The sequence below is a fragment of the Rhineura floridana genome, chromosome 1, assembly GCF_030035675.1.
Source record: "Rhineura floridana isolate rRhiFlo1 chromosome 1, rRhiFlo1.hap2, whole genome shotgun sequence".
NCBI lineage: Eukaryota > Metazoa > Chordata > Lepidosauria > Squamata > Rhineuridae > Rhineura > Rhineura floridana.
The window spans coordinates 4906945-4928136 of record NC_084480.1 but is presented as its reverse complement, the minus strand read 5'-3'; the positions used below and the strand labels follow the sequence as shown (position 1 = coordinate 4928136).

General features: G+C 46.3%; 1 protein-coding gene across 3 annotated transcripts in view; it reads right to left on the bottom strand.

Annotated features, from left to right (window-relative positions):
- The window catches only part of NOL6 (nucleolar protein 6), a 71898-nt gene that overhangs the window by 30584 nt on the left and 20122 nt on the right, over nucleotides 1-21192 (bottom strand). For all 3 annotated transcript variants that reach the window (XM_061613345.1, XM_061613343.1, XM_061613344.1), the window contains 10 exons: nucleotides 21069-21127; nucleotides 19058-19159; nucleotides 18164-18279; nucleotides 16192-16369; nucleotides 15395-15517; nucleotides 12792-12940; nucleotides 10292-10367; nucleotides 5266-5406; nucleotides 3102-3219; nucleotides 717-871 (listed from right to left, as the gene is read on the bottom strand). In XM_061613345.1, the coding sequence (XP_061469329.1) occupies nucleotides 717-871; nucleotides 3102-3219; nucleotides 5266-5406; nucleotides 10292-10367; nucleotides 12792-12940; nucleotides 15395-15517; nucleotides 16192-16369; nucleotides 18164-18279; nucleotides 19058-19159; nucleotides 21069-21127 (1217 nt within the window). The remainder of the gene's footprint in view (nucleotides 1-716; nucleotides 872-3101; nucleotides 3220-5265; nucleotides 5407-10291; nucleotides 10368-12791; nucleotides 12941-15394; nucleotides 15518-16191; nucleotides 16370-18163; nucleotides 18280-19057; nucleotides 19160-21068; nucleotides 21128-21192) is intronic.

Below are 21192 nucleotides of genomic sequence, written 5' to 3'. Positions count from 1 at the left end.
TGGGGCTGTCACTTGGCAGACTATGGAGACCTTTCCCGGCATTATTTATTATTATTTATTATTTGATTTATATCCCGCCCTTCCTCCCAGCAGGAGCCCAGGACAGCAAACAGAAACGCTAAAAACACTTTAAAACATCATAAAAAGACCTTAAAATACATTAAAAGAAAACAATGTTAAAAACTTTCTTTTAAAAAAGCTTTAGAAACATTTTTTTTTAAAAAAAGGGAGGGGTTAAAACATTATTAAAGAAAACATATTAAAAGCAATTCTAACACAGACACAGACTGGGATAGGTCTCAACTTAAGGCTTGTTGAAAGAGGCATTGTCTCCACCATCATCCCCCTCCCCCCGCTGCAGACCACTGGGTCCCAGCCCTCCTCCTCTTCGGAGCCACTCTGCCAAGAGTTCTCTACGGGGCTCATGACAATGGCAATATTCTGCCCCAGTGAGCAGTCAAGCTGCCGCATATTGCACTACTTTCCACGTCAGCCTCAAGGGCAGCCCCATGTAAAGCACACCGCAGTAATCCAATCTGGAGATTATTTCAATACCCAACTCTGAATATGATTTGTACAAAAATTGGATTTATTGGGGCATGCACGTGTGTGTAAAGACCCTGGTCATGTTGCACAAAATAACAGCGTCTAAGCACAGGAGACAATTTCCACATGTCTGCGTACGCACATGCGCACACATCCTCCAAGGCCATTACCTTGTACACATCTGTGTGGGTTGGAGAAGGCCTGCATAGCAGACGGTGCTGCTGGTGCAAAAGTTCTGCCAGCCGCACCTGGAAGGCGGCCTTGACGCGTTTGATGGCTTCCTTGTCCTGAGGCCACTGGCCACTCCCTTCCATGTGGCATATCACTGGAGCAAGAGGGTGAGGGAAACGGGTTCAAAGAAGGAACGGTGAGTGGCATGGAAGCACAAAGGATGACACTTTGAAAGACAAGAACGTAAGAAGAACTTGGCTGCTGGGTCTGGCCAACGGCCCATCTAGTCCAGCATCCTCTTCTCACAGTGGCCAGCCAGATGCTCCAGTGGGAAGCCCAAAAGCAGGAGCTGAACACAACAGCATTCTCCCCACTTGCAATTCACAGCAACTGGCATTCGGAGGCAACAGTGGAGGTAGAACATAGCCATCATGGCTAGTAGACACTGATAGCCTTGTCCTACATGAATCTGTGTAATCTCCTTTTAATCATTATCATCATTTATTTATATAGCACCATCAGATGCACATGCCACTGTACATAAAATAAAACAATGAAAACAAGTCCCTACCCAAAGTGGGGAGGAGAGCCTGGCTGGGAGTCCAGAGCCTGTGAGTTCAAATCCCCGCTCGTGTCTCCTGGGTGTCAAGGGCCAGCTAAAGATCACCCCACAGGGAGTGGCTCAGGGGTTACGTGTCTTGCCACCTGTGCAGCCGTGGGCAAGCTTCCAACTGGCTTCCAATTTCCTTCAGGGCCAGATTCAAAGTGCTGGTTTTGACCTATAAAGCCTTATACGGCGCGGGACCACAATACCTGTTGGAACGCCTCTCCCAATATGAACCTGCCCGTACACTGCGTTCCACATCGAAGGCCTTCCTCCGAGCTCCGACCCACAGAGAGGCTCGGAGGATGGTAACATGAACTAGGGCCTTCTCTGTGGTGGCCCCCGAACTGTGGAACAGTCTTACTGATGAGGTGCGCCTGGCGCCGACGCTGCTGTCTTTTCGGCGCCAGGTTAAAACCTTCCTCTTTTCTAGGGCTTTTAATCTAACTTAATTTAGTTTTACAGTGTGTTGTAATTGTTTTTAGATCTTTCATTCTCTGTACTTTGCTGTATGTTTTATTGGATTTTATTGTATATACTTGTATTGCTTTGTTGTTCACCGCCCAGAGAGCTATGCTAGTGGGGCGGTATAAAAATTTAATAAATAATAATAAATAAATAAATAATAGTCCCAAGGAGCCCAGTTGCCCCCCAGCTGGCACTTGTGGTCAAGGAAGGGGCTGGCTTGTGCGGTTGTGGCAAGCTAAGCAGATGCTAGTCAGCTAGGGAGGACTAGCCTCAGAGGCAGACAGTGGTAAACCCCCTCTGAATACTGCTTACCATGAAAACCCCATTCATAGGGTCGCCATAAGTCCGGATCGACTTGAAGGCAGTCCATTTCCATTTTCCACCCAAAACGGTGTACAATCTATCTGTTCTGTATCTACATACATCTATATATCTACATATGGGCTTGGAAAGGTGGCTTCTAGCCTCATTCCACACTGCCCCTGCAAGTCCCAGACTTGGACATGTGGCCGTGGACAAGCCATTCCCTCTAGGCCTCAGTTCCCCACCTGTAAAATGGGAAGAGTGATCCACCTCCCACGGCTGCTAAGCACTTTGATAAGTTGCTCTTTTGTCAGGGATGTGGAACCAGCAACCTTCCAGTTGTGGCTGGACTGAAACTCCCATCAGTCCCACGCAGCCAATGCTCAGGGGAGATGGGAGCTGTAGTCCAAAAAGAACTGGAGGGCCACAGGTTCCCCAGCCCCAACTTATGAAATAAAGTAATAAAGCAGCTGCAGAGATAAGCAGGATCCCTCTTACCACCAACCCTGTTGGAAGTGGGGCAAGAGCAACCCGTTTGGGTTCTTTTGTGTGTGTTCCAGAAGGAAGACAGAGTGAGGGTCCTCCAGGCGGCTAGGCTGGCCTACCTTTATCTGTGCTCTTCTCTACCTAACTTCCTTCCGTTATAAACTGATATGCTCAGGGAAGCTGACCTGCCCCTCCTTCCTTTGTCATCTTCTTCGACTGTCCAAGGAGAGAGGAGACATCTTTGCCTTTGCTCTGTCTCCTGAGCCAAGTCTGGGCATTGCACCTCTAACGTCGTTAGTTAGAACTAGGTATGCCTTTCCTGTCTGCTATGTATTTCTATAAATAAAGTAGCTTTTCTTATTTTAGTCTTAAGTCTCAGTGATCTAAACACAGGGTAAGAGCCTGCCACTTAGGTAAATACACACACTGGCACACACACAGCTCAGACCACTGAGGATCTCTGCATATTTTCATAACAGACCCTCTGCTCTGAGAAAATGCTGTCCCAGACCCCCATCCTTGCCTTTCATTGGGGGAATATACGCCGGGCAGGGCTTCTCTGCCAAGGGCAGAAGCGATTCCCGATCCTTGGTCCTGGCATGGTAGGCGTAATCTGGTTTCATGGGCACTGGAGGGAAGACCTGAGAAAGAATCAGAAAGGAGCTTAATCGGAGGAAAGGGGGAGCCACACAGGAACTCGAGGTCATGGCACATCCTCGGGACATCTTGACGGAAAATGCCCAGTCTCTAATTTAAAAGAAGGCAGCTCAAGTGCTGGAAAGAAGCTATGGTCAATGGCTCCCTATGAACCCTTGTTGAATGGTTCTTTTAAAAGGCAGCTTTCTCAGGCGATGCTGCAGAACCTACCTGCTCACTTGGGTAAGACCAGAAGTCCATTTAGCAGTGCACTGTGTCTCCAACAGCAGCCTGACACAAAGGCTCTTCAGCAGGGCTAGGGGGAACCTCAGGCCCAAAGGCAATGTGGCTGTCCAGGCCTCTCTGTCTGGCCCTCAGGACCCTACCCGAGCCACACTCCCTCTCCTCCGCTTTACCCCTCTCTGGTCCTGCTTTGTACCCTCCTTGGGTGCTTTTGCATGGCAGGACCATGCCCTTGGACTGTGATAACGCTTCTCGCTTGACTAGATGGAGATGTGTGTATATATATATGTATAAAAACCTCTGGCTTTTGCCTGGATGAAATGTAGCCTACTGTCCAAATGTAAGAGTCACATCCATACTCCACCCCCTTTTCCCTCTGTCAGCACCCACTACTGGCATGTCGCCCTTGGAAGGACAGCCATGAGGCACTGAAAAAGGTCCCCTATCCCTGCTATAGAAACTCAAAAGCCAGGCATAATGGCAAGTGGTCCCTAATTGTTTGTACCTAACTTCTTATACTAAGAAGAATATTAAGACTGAGGGGAGGGGACTGTAGCTCAATGATAGAACATCTGCTTTGGATGCAGGCCACAGGTTCAGTCCCTGGCATCTCCTGTGAAGAGGATCTCAGAACCTTCTCTGTCCCAGACCCTAGAGCAGCCTTTCCCAACCTTTGAATCCTGATGTTTCTGGACTACAACTCCCATCAGCCCTAGCCAGCATGGCCAATGGTCAGGAATTATGGGAACTGTAGTCCAGCAACATCTGGGGACCCAAAGGTTGGGAAAGGCTGCCCTAGAGAGACACTTCCAAGTCACAGTAGACTAGGGACAGCTTGCATGATGCCCTCCGGGTGTTGCTGGACTACAACTCCCATAATTCCTGAACAACATCTGGAGGGCACCATGTGATATTTCACTGTTATATGTGATAATAAATGCTATTTTACAGGTAATGTTTGACACAGGCTTTTATTACGTTAAATATGGTAAGTAGAGAGTGAGTGGAGGGGGAGTGAGTGAGTTGGAATGTTTCAGAATGTTGTGTGTTGACTGGCTGAGTGAATGGGTGTTGGTGTTTTTATCTGTGTGTATGACAATTTACATTGAGTGTTACTTAAAGTAAACGACAGAAACTTTGTCTGTAACCACATGCTTTTAAAACCTGAGTATTTAGTATTCTTGTTTTTGTTCACAACATCTGTTGAGTAAATTCTGTTTGGTTTAAATACATGCCTGGTTCTTGGCTAGCTATCACAAAGAACACATATATTGGTAAAAGGTAAACAAAGGTTGAAAGAGTAATTTATGGTGGCAGCGAACTTTACCTCAGTGAAACAGTTACAGGTTTCAGGCAAGCAATCCATACCTGGGTTCTTTAAGGGCAATAAAGGATCCAGAGGGGTTGTGGCTATCTGTTGCCTGAACAAATAATAAGCAGAGGCATTGCCTAACAGTGGTGTGTAAGGAAATAAGTATCCCTTTGTTGCTTAAGGCAGTGAGTAATAGCAGGGGGATACAACACACTACATTGGCTACCCCTGCAGTAGACAATCCTCGTCTACGTGGACTCAGTAGCAGACAGCTTCCTATGTTCACAAATGGCTGCTCCCTTGAAGCTTTCAGGAAGGACCTGTAAAGCAGGAGATACCCGATTCCTGCCATCTCAGGGAAATCCACCTGGACAAAGATTTTTCCCATGCAACACTGCCACAAAGGCATGCATTATGTCATAAGAGGCCCAAGGAAGAAGCCCTCAGCAGACCAAACGTGCCCCCTGACAGCCCCACTTCCGTGGATCAAACTCACATCGGTGTATCGAAGGGCCGGGTGGGCTCCTTGCACTGCTGTCACCGTGAGCGGCAGCCCCTCCAGGTTCCACAGCTTGCGACTCAGGTCGTCGTAAGAACGGACAACTCTCACCATGGCCTCCTCGCCAGTACCTGTTGGCTGTGCAGGATACCAGAGAAACAAAGAGATAACAGCAGATAAACAGACGGGGAATGGGCTGTCGTTCAGTGGCAGAGCGTCTGCTGTACGTGCAGAAGGTCCCAAGTTCAATTCCTGACAGCCATCTGCAGGTAACGCTGAGAGAGATCCCTGTCTGAAACCCTCGAGAGCTGCTGCCAGTTAGTGCAGACAATACCAAGGTGGATGGACCAGAGATCTGACTCAGTATATGGCAGCTTCCCAAGTTACTAAGTAGGGGCGGCTAATCTTTTTTCAGCCTGGGGGCCACACTGAAGGTTGGCCAACCCTCTTGAGGGCCGCATGCCACTTGCACACAACATGTGCATGCTCACCACACACATGCAAACCACACACATGCATCCAGACACGTAGTGGGTGCAGACCCATGTACACGAATGTGATGAATTATTCCACTGTGGCGCTGAGCAAAGAGGAGAGGTTTAAGCCTCTCTCCTCATCCCAAAACTATGATTGGTTAATTTTTCCCTAACTGCTTACCTTTCAAAAGCACCTCTTTCCCTCAGCTACAGCACCAGTGTTAGGAGGTCCTTCCGACCAGGAAGGAGAGCTCCTTCCTGTTTCTGATTGTAAGACATCCTAGCAAAATGGTGTCAGAAGTGGTGCCTTTGCAGACAGGTCAGGAGCCACTCAATTTTGCCTGGGCCTGGAAGGCCAATTTGTTTTTTAAAAATTATACACTATGCTCTCTACCGCAGATGCCGCACTCAAAATGATGCACACATTAAAACCAAGGGCAAAACACACACTGCACAGATTTCTCCAAAAATGAGCAAAATGTATTTTTGTCTCTGTCAATAGCTGAAAACTGGCTGCTTTCCTCTACAGAACTCATATTAATTTTGTTACTAAGCTATTTCTTTCATTTTTTTAAAAAAAAGTATTGTTGGTTTATGTAGATTGTGTAATTGTTTGATTTGTGAAACACATTTTGAAATAAATAAATAAATACCATATAAAAATGTTCGTAAACAGATAACCTCCAGGTTCAGTGGCAGTCTACCCCTTGAACACCAGATACTGGGGACAAACAACAGGAGGATGGGGGATCTGTGGTCCTCTAGATGTTGCTAGACTACAATGCCCATCGTTCCTGACCATTGGTCATGCTGGCTGGGGAAGATGGGAGTTGGAGTCCAACAACATCTGCGGGGTCAATAGTTTCCCATCTTTGGAGGAGGGGAACGTTGTTGCCCTCCTGCCCTACTTGTAAACTTCCCAGATGCATCTGGCTGACTTTTGAAAGGAGAAGGCTGGGGTGGATAGGCCCATGGTCTCATCAAGCACACCAGTTCTGAATGTGTTTGGGCTTCTTTGCTCCAGACCTGCATCTTGGCATGGAGAGAGGTATGGGACTTACTGCTTTTCCACCCGATTTCCGCCTTTGGAGCGCCTGCAGTCATCCACAGGGCAGATATCACCCGGGGATGCTGCACTCTTCCAGGCAATCATATTCTATATATTCAAAAGCAAAGGCCGCTACAAAGACACTGTTATGTCACTGAGATAGCAGCAGACAAAAACCAGATAATCAAAGGTGGACAACTAAACTAAATTTAGGAGACTCCAGAGAACCTCTGTGCCAAGTTACGGCAACTGATCGTACAATCTTATACCAGTTCTTAATAGCATATAAGAACCAATTTAAGATTGTACAATCAGTTGCTGTATGAAACCCTACAGCCTGGTGGCCTTGAGATGTTTTGTACTGCCAACTCCCATCAGTTGATGAGAATTGTAGCCCACAGTATCTGGAGGGCACCAGGTAGACGAAGGCTGCTCTATAACTAATATATTTATTCAGCTCATAGCAAAAAAGCAATCTTGTCTTTGCCTCTCAGTCTGGAGCGATCTCAAGGATATATTTCAAAAAAACAAAACAAAAGGCTCTCAGAACATTTAAAAATAAATTACAGTGTACAATATCTTCAATTGTTCCCTAACCAACAAATGCAGAAGTGTGAATCAGCCGTACCCAAGTCAGCCAAAGGCACAGTCTGAAACCTTACCAAGAAGAGACTGTCAAGAGTGCCCAGATGTTCAAGGGAGACAATGCAAAATGCAAACGGAAAGAGATCGAATGCCATGCGCCTGTAGCACAAGACCACCAGTTTCTTAGGAGAAACCAGATTTCAGCAGTTCATTTGATGCTTCTTTAGAGAAAGCAGCTCTAAAGCACACTGTAATGCACTCCCGTCGAAATCTTGCAGCTGAAGAGTGCCACCTGCAGGGCAATGTAGCCCCTGTGAATTGAATAACCCCAACTTTTTTATATTGGCACAATATACTTGATGATGATGCACTGCCTTCAAGTCGATCCCGACTTATGGTGACCCCATGATTAAGGTTTTCATGGTAAGCAGTATTCAGAGGGGGTTTATCATTGCCTTCCTCTGAGGCTGAGAGGCAGTGACTGGCCCAAGATCACCCAGTGAGCTTCATGGCTGTGTGGGGATTCGAACCCTAGTCTCCCAGGTCACAGTCCAACACCTTAACCACTACACCACCCTGGCTATCGTCGCACAATATACTTACAGGAGAATAAACTACCAAACTAGATGAAATGTTAGATCTGTGAACGATCAGGATTAGGACTATGGCGGGAGAGGAGACAGGCTAACCATTCCTGCCTCATCCTTCCACCATACTGTGATCCTGACACCCCTCAAAAATGCAGTTAGCCTCGGAGCGAAGCCACCAAACAAGGAAGGGGATTTTTTTTCAGGACTACACCACAGTCCTGTTTGTGATTGGGAGGGTCACAGCTGCCATTTAATTTTTTTAAAAAAATCAGGCACATTAAATGCATTCACACATTTAATGTATCATCTAATTGGGCCTCGGGGGGGGGGGGCTCACCTTGCATCCTCCAAGACTTTTGACAAAGCAATGAAATGACAACCTCCCCCCTTCCTCAATGAGTTGCCTGTTTCCAGGTGGACAAGGTGGGTGTAACGTGGTCCAAGGATGGTCCCCCAGGCCTTACTTATTTTTCATAAAAGAAAGTGGTAGAATGCGGCATGTTTGGGGGATCCAATCCAGAAATGATTCTGCCCCAAATGGAAATCTGCTCCGTATCTTAGTTGCAGCAGTTACAGCAGACACGGAATCAACCACATGATGCCACTGCGTCAAAGGCCAACACGGGGAAGAAGCATTTGCAAGCTCAGGAACTAACAGCAACACCCCTGGCGGTGGCGGCTGCTGCTGCTGTTGATGTTGATGAGGATTCGCTTGTTACCCGAAGGTAACTTACAACACTAACAAGATATTAGCACTGCAAGGATGGCCAGTCTGTTTTACTTACATTTAAGGTGTTGAACGATGACCTGGGAGACCAGGGTTCAAATCCCCACACAGCCATGAAGCTCACTGGGTGACCTTGGGCCAGTCACTGCCTCTCAGCCTCAGAGTGAGGCAATGGTCAACCCCCTCTGAATACTGCTTACCATGAAAACCCTATTCATGGGGTCGCCATAAGTCGGAATTGGCTTGAAGGCAGTCCATTTCCATTTCCAAAGTCTTTTGTTTTTAAAGGTGTTTTAAAGTGTTTTTAGCGTTTTTGTTTGCCACCCTGGGCTCCTTCTGGGAGGAAGGGTGGGATATAAATGTAATAAATAATAATTATAATCACAGATTTGTATAATGGTATTATGATATTGACAGTTTCAGCTTCAGTTCCTTTCTAATGGTCCCTAGTGTGGAGTTCATCTTTTTCACATCTACGGCACACAGGGTGACCTTGGGCCAGTCACTGCCTCTCAGCCTCAGAGGGAGGCAATGGTGAACCCCCTCTGAATACCGCTTACCATGAAAACCCTGTTCATAGGGTCGCCATAAGGGCCAGTCAACTTGAAGGCAGTCCATTTCCATTTCATACACAAAATTATTTCCACGTAAAGGGAGCCCAAAACACCACATAGTTAAGAGGGGCTTGAAGGCAAATCCTATGAAGACAGGCTGAGGGAACACCCAAAGCATCGATTCACATTTCTCACAGCACGTAGGCCTCTTCCACACACACCCATAGCAGCCATTTTGCATTAAGCCATATTCCCCACAGCAGCCATTTGTGACTGGCGCCCACAGCATTTTTCTGAAAATTCCAAACGGGCCTTGTGGCTCAAAAAAGGTTGGTGAGCCCTGAGTTAAGCTATAGACAACAAAGACAGGTGAAATGTTAGACTATTTGAAGAGTCCTGCGGCTGGCTCAGGCCAAAGAGGGCCCGTCTAGTCCAGTATCCTGTTCTCACAGTGGCCAAGCAGATGACACAAAGGGAAGACCACAAGCTGGATCTGAGTGCAAGAGCAATTCCAACAGCAGCTCAGCAACAGAGCAAACTGCCTAGTAGGGAGGCTGTGCAATCACATTCCTTGGGACAGTGGCAAAAGCAAAGGACAGAATGAAACCTGCAGGAGATACTAAAGGGACACAGGTGGGATTTGATCAGGGTGATCTAGGAAGCCTCCCCCCCCCATTCCAATACTTTGAAGGATACATGGCACACCCAACAGCAAGCTACACAAAAAATAAAATAAAAGTTTGGGATTTTATTTCTCCTTCCCTCTTCCCAAACTTTTGATGCTAAGATTTAAGAGAGCATACTCTCAAGACTTCTGCTTGCACAGTGGAACTCCCCACACATCTCCTCCAAAGCTGCCTGTGCACCCTCAGGATCTGCTCCAGAGGGTTCAGGGATCCTCAGGAGCAGATTTGGGGGCATATGGGAAGGGGAGAGGAAAGGACCGGGACGCTTCATTGGATACAAAGCCAGAATATCTAGGCACCCATTTCTAATGCACTGGTCATTCCACAGACACCAAAGAGCAGAAAGAAAGAACTTACCTCACGCCCCAGTTTGATCACAGACTCCAGCAGGGCACCTGCATAGCAGATGGAAGATTCTGGAATGTCCATGTGTCTGCAGGCATATAGAAAGTCACACAGTTAGGGATTGTTAAACACAGAATACATACTTCTCATATTCCATCATAATAGCACTCTGGAAGGACTTGAAAGGTCGCCACACAGAGGAGGGCCAGAATCTCTTCTTGATCATCCCAGAGTGCAGGACACAGAATAATGGACTCAAGTTACAGGAAGCCAGATTTTGGCTGCACATCAAAGCTTCCTAACTGTTAGAGGGGTACGACAATGGAACCAATGACCTAGGGAGGTGGTGGGCTCTCCAACACTGAAGGCATTCAAGAGGCAGCTGGACAGGCACCTTTCAGGTATACTTTAATTTGGATTCCTGCATTAAGCAGGGGGTTGGACTTGATGGCCTTATAGGCCCCCTCTAACTCTACGATTCTATGATTCATTCATAAGCAATTCTCCCCCCTTCTTTTTCTTGTTTTGAAGTTGCTAATACTTTTACAGATGTAAAGTCAGAAATGAGCTCAATGTGCAGAATGTGTTGGTGCAGCAGAACATGGGGTTTCTTTATTTTATTTAATTAAATTTATATCCTGCCTTTCCTCCCAGAAGGAGCCCAGGATTTGGTCTGTTAGGGCAAAGAATTCACAGCCTTGCTCCACGCCCAACCAACCAAGTCAGCTAAGTGCAGGTTTTCTTGCAACTCTGTAATGGGAAACACCACAAGGTGAAATCCTCGCTTCCCCCTGCACAACTTTTAAAGATACAGAAGACCTCTTGGTTGCCAGGCCTGGCCTCCAAGAGGTCTTCTGTATCTTTAAAAGTTGTGCAGGGCAAAGGGAGAACTCCACCTTGTGGTTTTTCTCATTACAGTGTTGCAAGAACACCTGCACTTGGCTGACTTTCTCTTCTCCTAAAGATACAGGATCAGTCTCAGGCCATGAATCTGGCAACCCTAATTCCAACACAGACGCAGACTGGGATGAGGTCTCTACTTAAAAGGCTTGTTGAAAGAGGAAGGTCTTCAGTAGGTGCCAAAAAGATAACAGGGATGGCGCCTGTCTAATATTTAAGGAGAAGAATTCCCAGCTGTTGGTGCCACTACACTAAAGGTCCACTTCCTATGTTGTGTGGAACGGACCTCCTGATAAGATGGTATCTGCAGGAGGCCCTCACCTGCAGAGTGCAGTAATCAGCTGGTTATATAAGGGGTAAGACAATCTTTCAGGTCCCAAGCTGCACAGGGCTTTGTACACCAAAACAAGCACCTTGAACTTACTTGTTTGAAGAAGTACATCCCTTTCACCAGCCTTGAACCTCATGCCAAATTGTTTCATTGACTAATTGTGCAACGAGGCCATCACTCAGTGGCCAAAAGCACATCTTCTGCTTCCTTGCAGATGGGCCCCATGTCCACTCTCCCACATCTCTAACCGAATGGGGAGGGCCACAGCTCAGCGGTAGCACACCTGCCTTGCAAGCAGCAGGTTGCAGGTTCAATCCCCAGCATCCCCAGGTAGGACTGGGAAAAGACTCCTGCCTGAAAGCCTGGAGAACTGTTTCCAGCCAGTGCTGGAGGTTCTGAGCTACATAGATCAATGGATCTGACTCTGTATAAAGCAGCTTCCAACATTCCTAAAAAAGAATCACAGAATAGTAGAGTTGGAAGGGGCCTATAAGGCCATTAAGTCCAACCCCTTGCTCAATGCAGGAATCAGGTGGCAGGTCATGGGAAAGGCCTTTCTCTGCCCGAGACCTTGAAGAGCTGCTGCCAGTCAGAACAGGCAATACTGGCTAGATGAACCAACAGCCTGACTCGTTCTATGGAAGCTTCATACGGTGATGTATGCATCAATGCACATCTATCTCCCCATCTCTATATACAGTGTCTCGTGTTCATGTGAATACCAGTTGCTGGGAACCACAAGTGGGGAGTGTGCTGTTGTGCTCAGTTTCTACTTGCGGTCTTCCCTCTGTGGCATCTGGCTGGCCATTGTGCGAACAGGATGCTGGACTAGATGGGCCCCCTTTGGCCTGACCCAGCTGCAGGACTCTTCAAATGGTCTAACTGGGAAGTGTTTCCTAGACTAGATGGGCCCTGCAGGCTCTTCTTACGCAGTTCTAGTGTAATGAATGCAAAACATTTTTCTCCATCTGCTCTCTCCCTCCTATTCCTAACTTTGTAATTCTACCGCCTAGTTGCCTTTTCCCCTAAATTAAAAAGCCCCGAGCGCTTCAGATGAGAAGGTGCTCTAACTGTAAAGGCCTGTTCCACCCTTCAGTTGTGTTGCATTGACTGGACTTGGCACAGGAAGTGCTGCCATTTCAGGCGGTGGGGGTCCGCCTCAGCTTCCCACAGATTGAGGGAGCATCCATTCACCCACCAAGACCCATCACCACCAGCACCCCTCCACACACACCCGCCTTCTCTATGTCCCCCAAAAAGGAGACACCACATTCTACTCACAACTTCAAGAGGTGACGAATTATCTGTTCTGGAATAAGCCGCTTCTGGTTCATGTTTGGGGCATCCCACAAAACAGCCTCACAGATGGCACCATCATGGAAACGCCTCAGCTCTGACCGCTCTCCCCAGAACTGTCGAAACTCCACTGCCTGCCGGAAAAGACACCGAGAGAGGGGAAGCAAAAGGCGGTTGTCTCCCTGCCCCCCCCTTACGCTTGCTTTGTTTAAAATTAAACAAAAGTAATTTAATTCATTTGTGTAGATCAGTAAAGTCATTTACGATTTTTTTTTTAAGTAAGAAGGTTCTCTGAATCAGACCCAGCCTTTCTCGGTTTGCACAGATACATTTTCAACTTAACTTCTGTCAGTTTGTTTTGAGTGTTTGAACTACAGCATAAGGATTAAAGTAGAATTAAAACCGATATGAACAAGAGAATTATCATGCCAGTTGTCTTCACAGGTAACGCTAATCCTGTTTGCAGAGTGAGAGAGTGAGTGAGTGAGTGAGAGAGTGAATGAGTGAGAGAGTGAGAGAGTGAATGAGTGAGAGAGTGAGAGAGTGAGTGAGTGAGAGAGTGAGTGAGAGAGTGAGTGAGAGAGTGAGAGAGTGAGTGAGAGAGTGAGAGAGTGAGTGAGAGAGTGAGTGAGTGAGTGAGAGAGTGAGTGAGTGAGTGAGAGAGTGAGTGAGTGAGAGAGTGAGTGAGAGAGAGAGTGAGTGAGAGAGAGAGTGAGTGAGAGAGAGAGTGAGTGAGAGAGTGAGTGAGTGAGTGAGAGAGTGAGTGAGAGAGTGAGAGAGTGAGAGAGTGAGAGAGTGAGAGAGTGAGAGAGTGAGAGAGTGAGAGAGTGAGAGAGTGAGAGAGTGAGAGAGAGAGTGAGAGAGTGAGAGAGTGAGAGAGTGAGAGAGTGAGAGAGTGAGAGAGTGAGAGAGTGAGAGAGTGAGAGAGTGAGTGAGTGAGTGAGAGAGTGAGAGAGTGAGTGAGTGAGAGAGTGAGTGAGAGAGTGAGTGAGAGAGTGAGTGAGTGAGAGAGTGAGTGAGAGAGTGAGTGAGAGAGTGAGAGAGAGAGTGAGTGAGTGAGAGAGTGAGTGAGTGAGTGAGAGAGTGAGAGAGTGAGAGAGTGAGAGAGTGAGTGAGTGAGAGAGTGAGAGAGTGAGTGAGTGAGTGAGTGAGTGAGAGAGTGAGTGAGTGAGTGAGTGAGTGAGTGAGAGAGTGAGTGAGTGAGAGAGTGAGTGAGTGAGAGAGGTGAGAGAGTGAGTGAGTGAGTGAGTGAGAGAGTGATTGAGTGAGGAGTGAGTGAGAGAGAGGTGAGTGAGAGAGTGAGTGAGTGAGAGAGGAGTGAGAGAGTGAGAGAGAGTGATGAGTGAGAGTGAGAGTGAGTGAGATGAGTGAGTGAGTGATGTGAGTGAAGTGAGTGAGTGAGTGAGTGAGTGAGTGAGAGAGAGTGAGTGAGGTGAGAGTAGTGAGTGAGTGAAGTGAGTGAGTGAGAGAGTGAGTGAGAGAGTGAGTGAGAGTGAGAGTGAGAGAGTGAGTGAGTGAGAGTGAGTGAGAGAGGAGAGAGAGTGAGAGAGTGAGTGAGTGAGTGAGAGAGTGAGTGAGAGAGTGTGAGAGTGTGAGTGAGTGAGTGAGTGAGTGAGTGAGTGATGTGAGTGAGAGTGAGTGAGTGAGAGAGTGAGTGAGTGAGTGAGTGAGTGAGAGTGAGTGAGTGAGTGGTGAGTGAGTGAGTGAGTGTAGTGAGTGAGTGAGAGAGTGAGTGAGTGAGTGAGAGTGTGAGTGAGTGAGTGAGTGGTGAGTGAGTGAGTGAGTGGTGAGTGAGTGAGTGAGTGAGTGAGTGAGTGAGTGAGTGAGTGAGAGAGTGAGTGAGTGAGTGTGAGTGAGTGAGTGAGTGAGTGAGAGAGTGAGTGAGTGAGTGAGTGAGAGTGAAGTGTGAGAGTGAGAGGTGAGTGAGTGAGAGTGAGTGAGTGAGAGAGTGAGTGAGTGAGAGTGAGTGAGAGAGTGAGTGAGTGAGAGAGTGAGAGAGTGAGTGAGAGAGAGAGTGAGAGAGAGAGATGACGAGAGAGAGAGAGAGAGAGAGAGAGAGAGAGTGAGGTGAGAGAGAGTGAGAGAGAGATGTTGAGTTTTCCTCTTTAAACAATAACATTAAATTAAAAGTCTAACTTGTCAAAAATTGTCAAGGAAGCAAAATGTGGCATTGAATATGTTACCAAAATTTGTTTGACCCTTATTTTTCAGCAAAAAAAGTTCCCCTCCCCCCTCACCTTCTTTGTTCCCACAGGTAACGTATTTTCTTTTTATTTAAGCATTTATGAATTTGTATTTCTTCTTTCTCCCCAGTTTATATGTTTACATCAAAAATTGTAACATTAAAAACATTAAAAATGAATAAAGAGAAATTAAAAAAAAAACATTCTGCAAGGGAGAGGGTGTGTAAGACAGGACAGCACAGAACTTTTATGAATTGGGTCCTGGAAAAGGCCCACAGGAATCCATATACACGCCAACGGCCATTAGGATCCACAAACAAGATGGAATAAATGGAAGATAGGAAAGTTAGCAGAAAATCTCACTGGTACCCAACAGAGGGCGCCAGAGAACTATTCCAGTCTCACCTCGGGTCTGTCTGCCTCAGGCCCCCTCTCCAAGATCCCGCTAGCAAAATCGGGGGTCAGCAGAAGCCCAAATGAAAGAGACCCGACATCTTTGTGCTTTGGGGGATCAGCATCGATGGGCCACTGGAGGGGAAAAATGGAGGAGCAAAATTAGATGAGCCACCCTGGAAAAATCCACAGGTAAGCACACAGCCAATCAACCACAATATGTATGTTGCAGCAGGAGAATCTTTCGGGAATCTTCTGCACACCCAGCCACCCTCAATTGTATTTGGAAAAGGTTCTCAGACAATTTGGGTGCTATGAACTTTTAGAAGAATGGTGGGATAAATATGATCTTAAATGCAAATCATTATTTATACACCACTTAAATTACAGTCGCCTCTAAGCAGAGTACAGGAAACTCAGTACAATGAAATGAAAAATGAGTTAAAACTATAAAATTCAATTAAAAAGCCTGCTGGGGGCAGGGGGAAGTCTTCAGTAAGTGCTGGAAGGTAACAGGGAGGGGGCCTGTCTGACCTCAACTGGAAGGGAACTCCATAAAAAATGGTTGTAAACCGCCCAGAGAGCATTGGCTTTGGGGCGGTACATAAATGCAACCAATCAATCGTAATAATAATAATAATAATAAAAATAATAAAAATAAAAAACTGGGTCCACAATAGTGAAAACACTTGTCCTGGTGGATTAAAAGCATGCACCTGAGCCTTGCTGGTCAACTAACAGTGACTCCCCCATAGACCTCAGTGATCAGGCAGGAGTTATAGGTATCCTGGACCCGAGTTGTTAATTACCGGCGGAGTCTGGGGTAGACTATGTGTGAGCAGGAGGCTCCTCTGGGCCAGCCCACTTTCCAGCAACCTGATGAGGAGAGGCAGAGCCGCAGCCGCATAATTCCCACCATGGTCTATCAGTTCGTTCAGAAGCTGCATCTTCTTGGAGGCTGCCTGTAGCTTCGAGGCATGCGTGAGGCTGAGACAAGAGGAGACACAGTCACTGCCGGGAATGTAGGTCACGATAAGCATCTTTGCACATGCTGTGCACACGCGGCGGTTTAAAAGAAATAAAAATTCTGTGCTTAGGCTCTGCTCCCAGAAAGGCAGGATTCTGCAGCCAGCATTAATTATGCAAATGAACCTATTTCATAACTCACCCCTTGTCTATTCCAGGCTTCACCAACTAGGTGCCCTCCAGATGTTTCAGACTACAACTCCCATCGGCTGTGCTGGCTGGGGCTGATGGGAGTTGTAGTCCAAAACATCTGGAGGGCACCATGTTGGAGAAGCCTGGTTTATTTTGACAGGCAGTAGCTCTTGAGCATCTCAAGTAGAAGCCTTCCCCATCCCCTGCTAAATGACTCTTTTAACTGGGAGTTGAAACCTTTGGATGTTCCATATGCAAAGCACCTGCTCTACCGTTGAGCTACAGCCTGTTTCCAACTCTATGGACATCTACTCTTTTTTTTATTGTGTCTGTCACGGGAAGGGGGGATAAAAACAGGTATTCTGAGCATGAATTACTACATTTCTCTTGATGGTGCCCACAGCTTCTAACCGATCAATGCAACATAAGGACTACAGACTTTAAAAAAATGAAAATTAAAACCCACAAAGCTGGGTTTTGTGCCCAAAAACTCACACCATGCACTTTTTCAGCACATACATGAAATTGGAGCAAAATCTTTACCGTCCTGACCTTAATCCAGACTGTTAAAAATAATCACACTTGCCTGACTTGGGGATATATTTCAACTCCAATGAAATTTCCAACGGAAGTGTGCGTTCACTTTGTACCTCAGAAACCTTTCTTTTTTGGGGTCACCACAAGTGTGCTTGATGCAAGCAAAGCACTTTGAGCCAAAAACACTTATTCAGAGGTGGTAGAATTTTTCTGAGCAGTACATATTGGCTCCTTCTCCATGCATCTTGAGTAAACTGGTGTATTTGGACCATAGTGGGTTTTTTTGTTTGTTTCTTTCAAGAAGGGAAACAGTAAGAGTTAACTGGCTGAAATTTGGAGATGTTGTACAAGTGACAGTTTGTGACAATATCCTAGGAGGACAACCCTGTAGGTCTAAAGGTAAAGGTGTCCCCGCACTTGTAGTGCAAGTCATTTCCGACTCTTAGGATGACGTCTTGCAACGTTTACTAGGCAGACCATATACATGGGGTGGGATTGCCAGTTTCGCCCCTGTAAATTATACAATAAAAGGCAGAAATTTGAACAAGGGATTTTTGCTGAGGCCTTTTTGTGCCCTAGTAAAAGGCAGAAATTTGAACAAGGGATTTTTGCTGAGGCCTTTTTGTGCCCTAGTGGTGTTTTTGTTTCCAGAAGGAAAACAGTAAGTGGTAACTGGTTGAAATTTGGGGACACTGTACAGGTTAAAATTTGTGACAATGTCCTAGAAGGACACCCCTTTAGATCTACTTATGTGTACATTACACAATGAAAAGTGCACCTGGGTCCAAAGGGACCCAGAAGTCAGGATGAAGGTTTAAAGGCTGGATGCCAACTCTTTCTCTTTTAAAAAAGAAAGCAGTCGCTCAGCTTAGGAAACTGAAGGCTACACCCAGTCACGTTCCATACTGGTAAATACATATTACCCTTGAACATAACAGACATTATAGCAAGATAGCAAGCTGGGGGTTTCAGGATTCTAAGAAAGGTAGGCACAGTGCCAAAGGAGTAACATTTAGCCCACTGTAGTTCCAGTAACAACAGAGGCCCAATCGGGCAGCGTCTTCCCTTCCCATGAAAAGAACATACTGGAACACGTGGTCAAAGGCTCGGATCAGAGGCTTGGGTGTCATGAGCAGCAACTGGAAGCCATCCACTGTTTTGTCATCCAGAACCTCCATCGAGTGCTTGGCTTCAAACTGAACCTAAGGAAGAGCAAGACCACACATATTTAGGCACCTAACAGAGATCAACTCTGTCAAGTGGACCACAATACAGCTGTTGCCATCAACGTATCTCAGAGGGTCCATACAAAATAGCTCTGGCCCAGGCTGCCAACACAAGCTCCCTTCTCTCTTCTGCTTCCATGATCCATTGGCACGGGCCAATGTAGAGCAGCAGATGCCACTGGGCTTGGACACAGGAGCCTGGTTCAAATCCAGGTAACCCTCAGCAAGTCACTCTCCTCCTGCAGATACCGTCCTATCTGTCCCACACAACATAAAAATGGACCTTTAGTGTTGCGGCACCCACCCTTTGGAATCTCCTCCCTTAAATATTAGACAGGCGCCATCGCTGTTATCTTTTTGGCGCCTACTGAAGACCTTCCTCTTTCAACAAGCCTCTTAAGTAGAGACCTCATCCCAGTCTGCGTCTGTGTTGGCATTGCTTTTTTAGACGTTTTCAAAGCTTTTTTTTTTTTTAAAGAAAGATGTTTCCAAAGATGTTTAATTAGTTTTAAAGTCTTTTGTTTTTAAGATGTTTTAGAGTGCTTTTATTGTTTCTGTTTGCCGCCCTGGGCTCCTTCTAGGAGGAAGTGCGTGATATGAGTTTAATTAATTAATTGGTTGGTTGGTTGGTAAATAAATAAATAAATATTGGTAAAGTTATCACGGGCTGGCTAGGGTTGATGTGGGTTGCAGTCCAAAACATCAGGAGGACACCTGGTTGACAAAAGCTGGGCTAACCCATCACCACATTTACCTGCTTATATGTGGAGGCAGTCATATCTGCACACAGGTTCACCAACCCCGAAGGGTCGACAAAGACCACGTGGAATGCCCTGTGGAAGTCAGCTAATGTAGGCTTAAAAAGAAAAAGAGAGAGAGAACAAACTTAATATTCAATGTAGATGATTTGCTAGCCGAGAAGGAGGCAGCTTCTGGCAAGGAAAGATATATGTCCCGCAGAGTTGCAAAAAAACATGCCTCATCCTCCATCTGCAGCAGAGGGCAGTACAGAGGACTGTCCTGCATTTAACATCCCCACAAAAGCCACTTGACATCTTCAGTCAACACTATCAGAGATTGGAGCCAACAACTGCCCTCTGTTTGACATTGGCACGGAAGCTTTGATTAGTAAGAGCACAAGAAGAGCCCCTGTTGGATCAGACCAAAGGCCTATTTAGCCTTTGTTCCCCACAGTGGCCAATCACCGGCCTAGAGGAAGCACAGAGGCCTGGCAGGAGGACAGCAGCCCTCTCTTACGCGGTGTCCCAGCAACTGACACTTAAGAGACATGCTGCTTCATCATCATCATCAAGATTAGTAGCCAATCTACTTCTCCATGATTCTGCCTAATCCGCTTTTAAAGCCACCCAAGATGGCAGCCATCACTCCTCTTGTGGGAGCGGATTCCATAGTTTAACTCTGCGCCGGGTGAAGAAGGACTTTCTTTTTTCTGTCCTGAATCTTCCAACGTTTAACTTCACTGGACGTCCATGAGTTCTAGTCCTTATGACAGGACAACTAGACACAACTAGAAAACTGACCAAAAAATACATGAGTACTTTTTAATACGTTCTTAAACCTTTTTTAATATGTTTTTAATCTTAGAAGATGTTGTGAAAGCTTTTCTTTTAAGAACCGTTTTTGAAGATGTTTTCTTTTAATGTGTTTTAAAGTTTGTTTTTATGTTTTAAAGTTTTTAGTGCTTTTCTTTGCCGCCCTGGGCTGCTACTGGAAGGGTGGGATATAAATCAAATAATAAATAAATAAATAAACAGACACTCCCAATTCCCCTGAACACAGTAAGGTGCCTTATACAAGGATCAGCGCATTTTAGCCTACTATTGTCTACTCTGGCAGGCAGCAGCTCCCCAGGGTCTCAAGAAGAGAAAGGTCCTTCCCATCACTTGCTATGTGAGACCCCTTTTTTAAACTTCAGGGCTGAACCAAATCCCATAGTTCAACTATGCGCTGCGTGAAGAAGTACTTCCTTTCGTTTGTTTTGAATCTTAGGAACATAGGGGGCTGCCATACACGAGTAGACCAACAGTCCATCTAGCTTAGTATTGTCTACACTGACTGGCAGCAGGTGCCCAGGGTTTCTAGCAGGGTCTCTCCCAGCCCTACCTGGAGATGTCAGGGACTGAACTAGCAACCTTCTCCGTGCAAAGCAGGTGGTCTGCTACTGAGCTTCCCCAACATCCAGCTCATAGGAAGAAAACCAATTCCTGCACACACCTCTCTGCCTCTCTCTCGCCACTGTCTCAGATGCCACTCAACATCAATTACAAATAGCAGATGGGTGGGTCCCGGCCCCCAGCCCAATCCTTCTGCAAAACAATGATTTCTCCCAAGATTCTCATCACTTTGTATAAACTTAAATGTCATTGTTTTATGTAACTTTGGTTTAGTCATCCAGCATACCAATGGAAATATAAAATTTAAAAAATCAGGAGAGGAGGGCAGGCCATACTGTGAAGACAGCCAGTGTGGAATAGCAGTTTAGAGTGTCAGAGTAGGACCTGGGAGGCCAGAGTTCAAATCCCCATTTAGCCATGAAGCTCACTGGATGACCTTGAGCCAGTCACTACCTCTCATAGTAACCTACCTCACAGGGTTGTTGTGAGGATAAAACAAGAGGAGAGAACCACGTACCCCACCTTGAGCTCCTTGGACGAAAGGAGGGCTATAAGCATAATGAATAAATAAATAGAGTCCGCCCTGGCTGCCCTAATCAGCACCCCAAGTACCTCAACGCACACTCTTACCAGCAAGGCATCGCCATCCTTTGAAAGGCTGATTCCAGAGGTACTGAGGTCTGTAGCAGCTGGAAAGGAAGACAGAAACATTATTATTATTTATTACATTTATTACCTTTCTTTTTTCATGTAA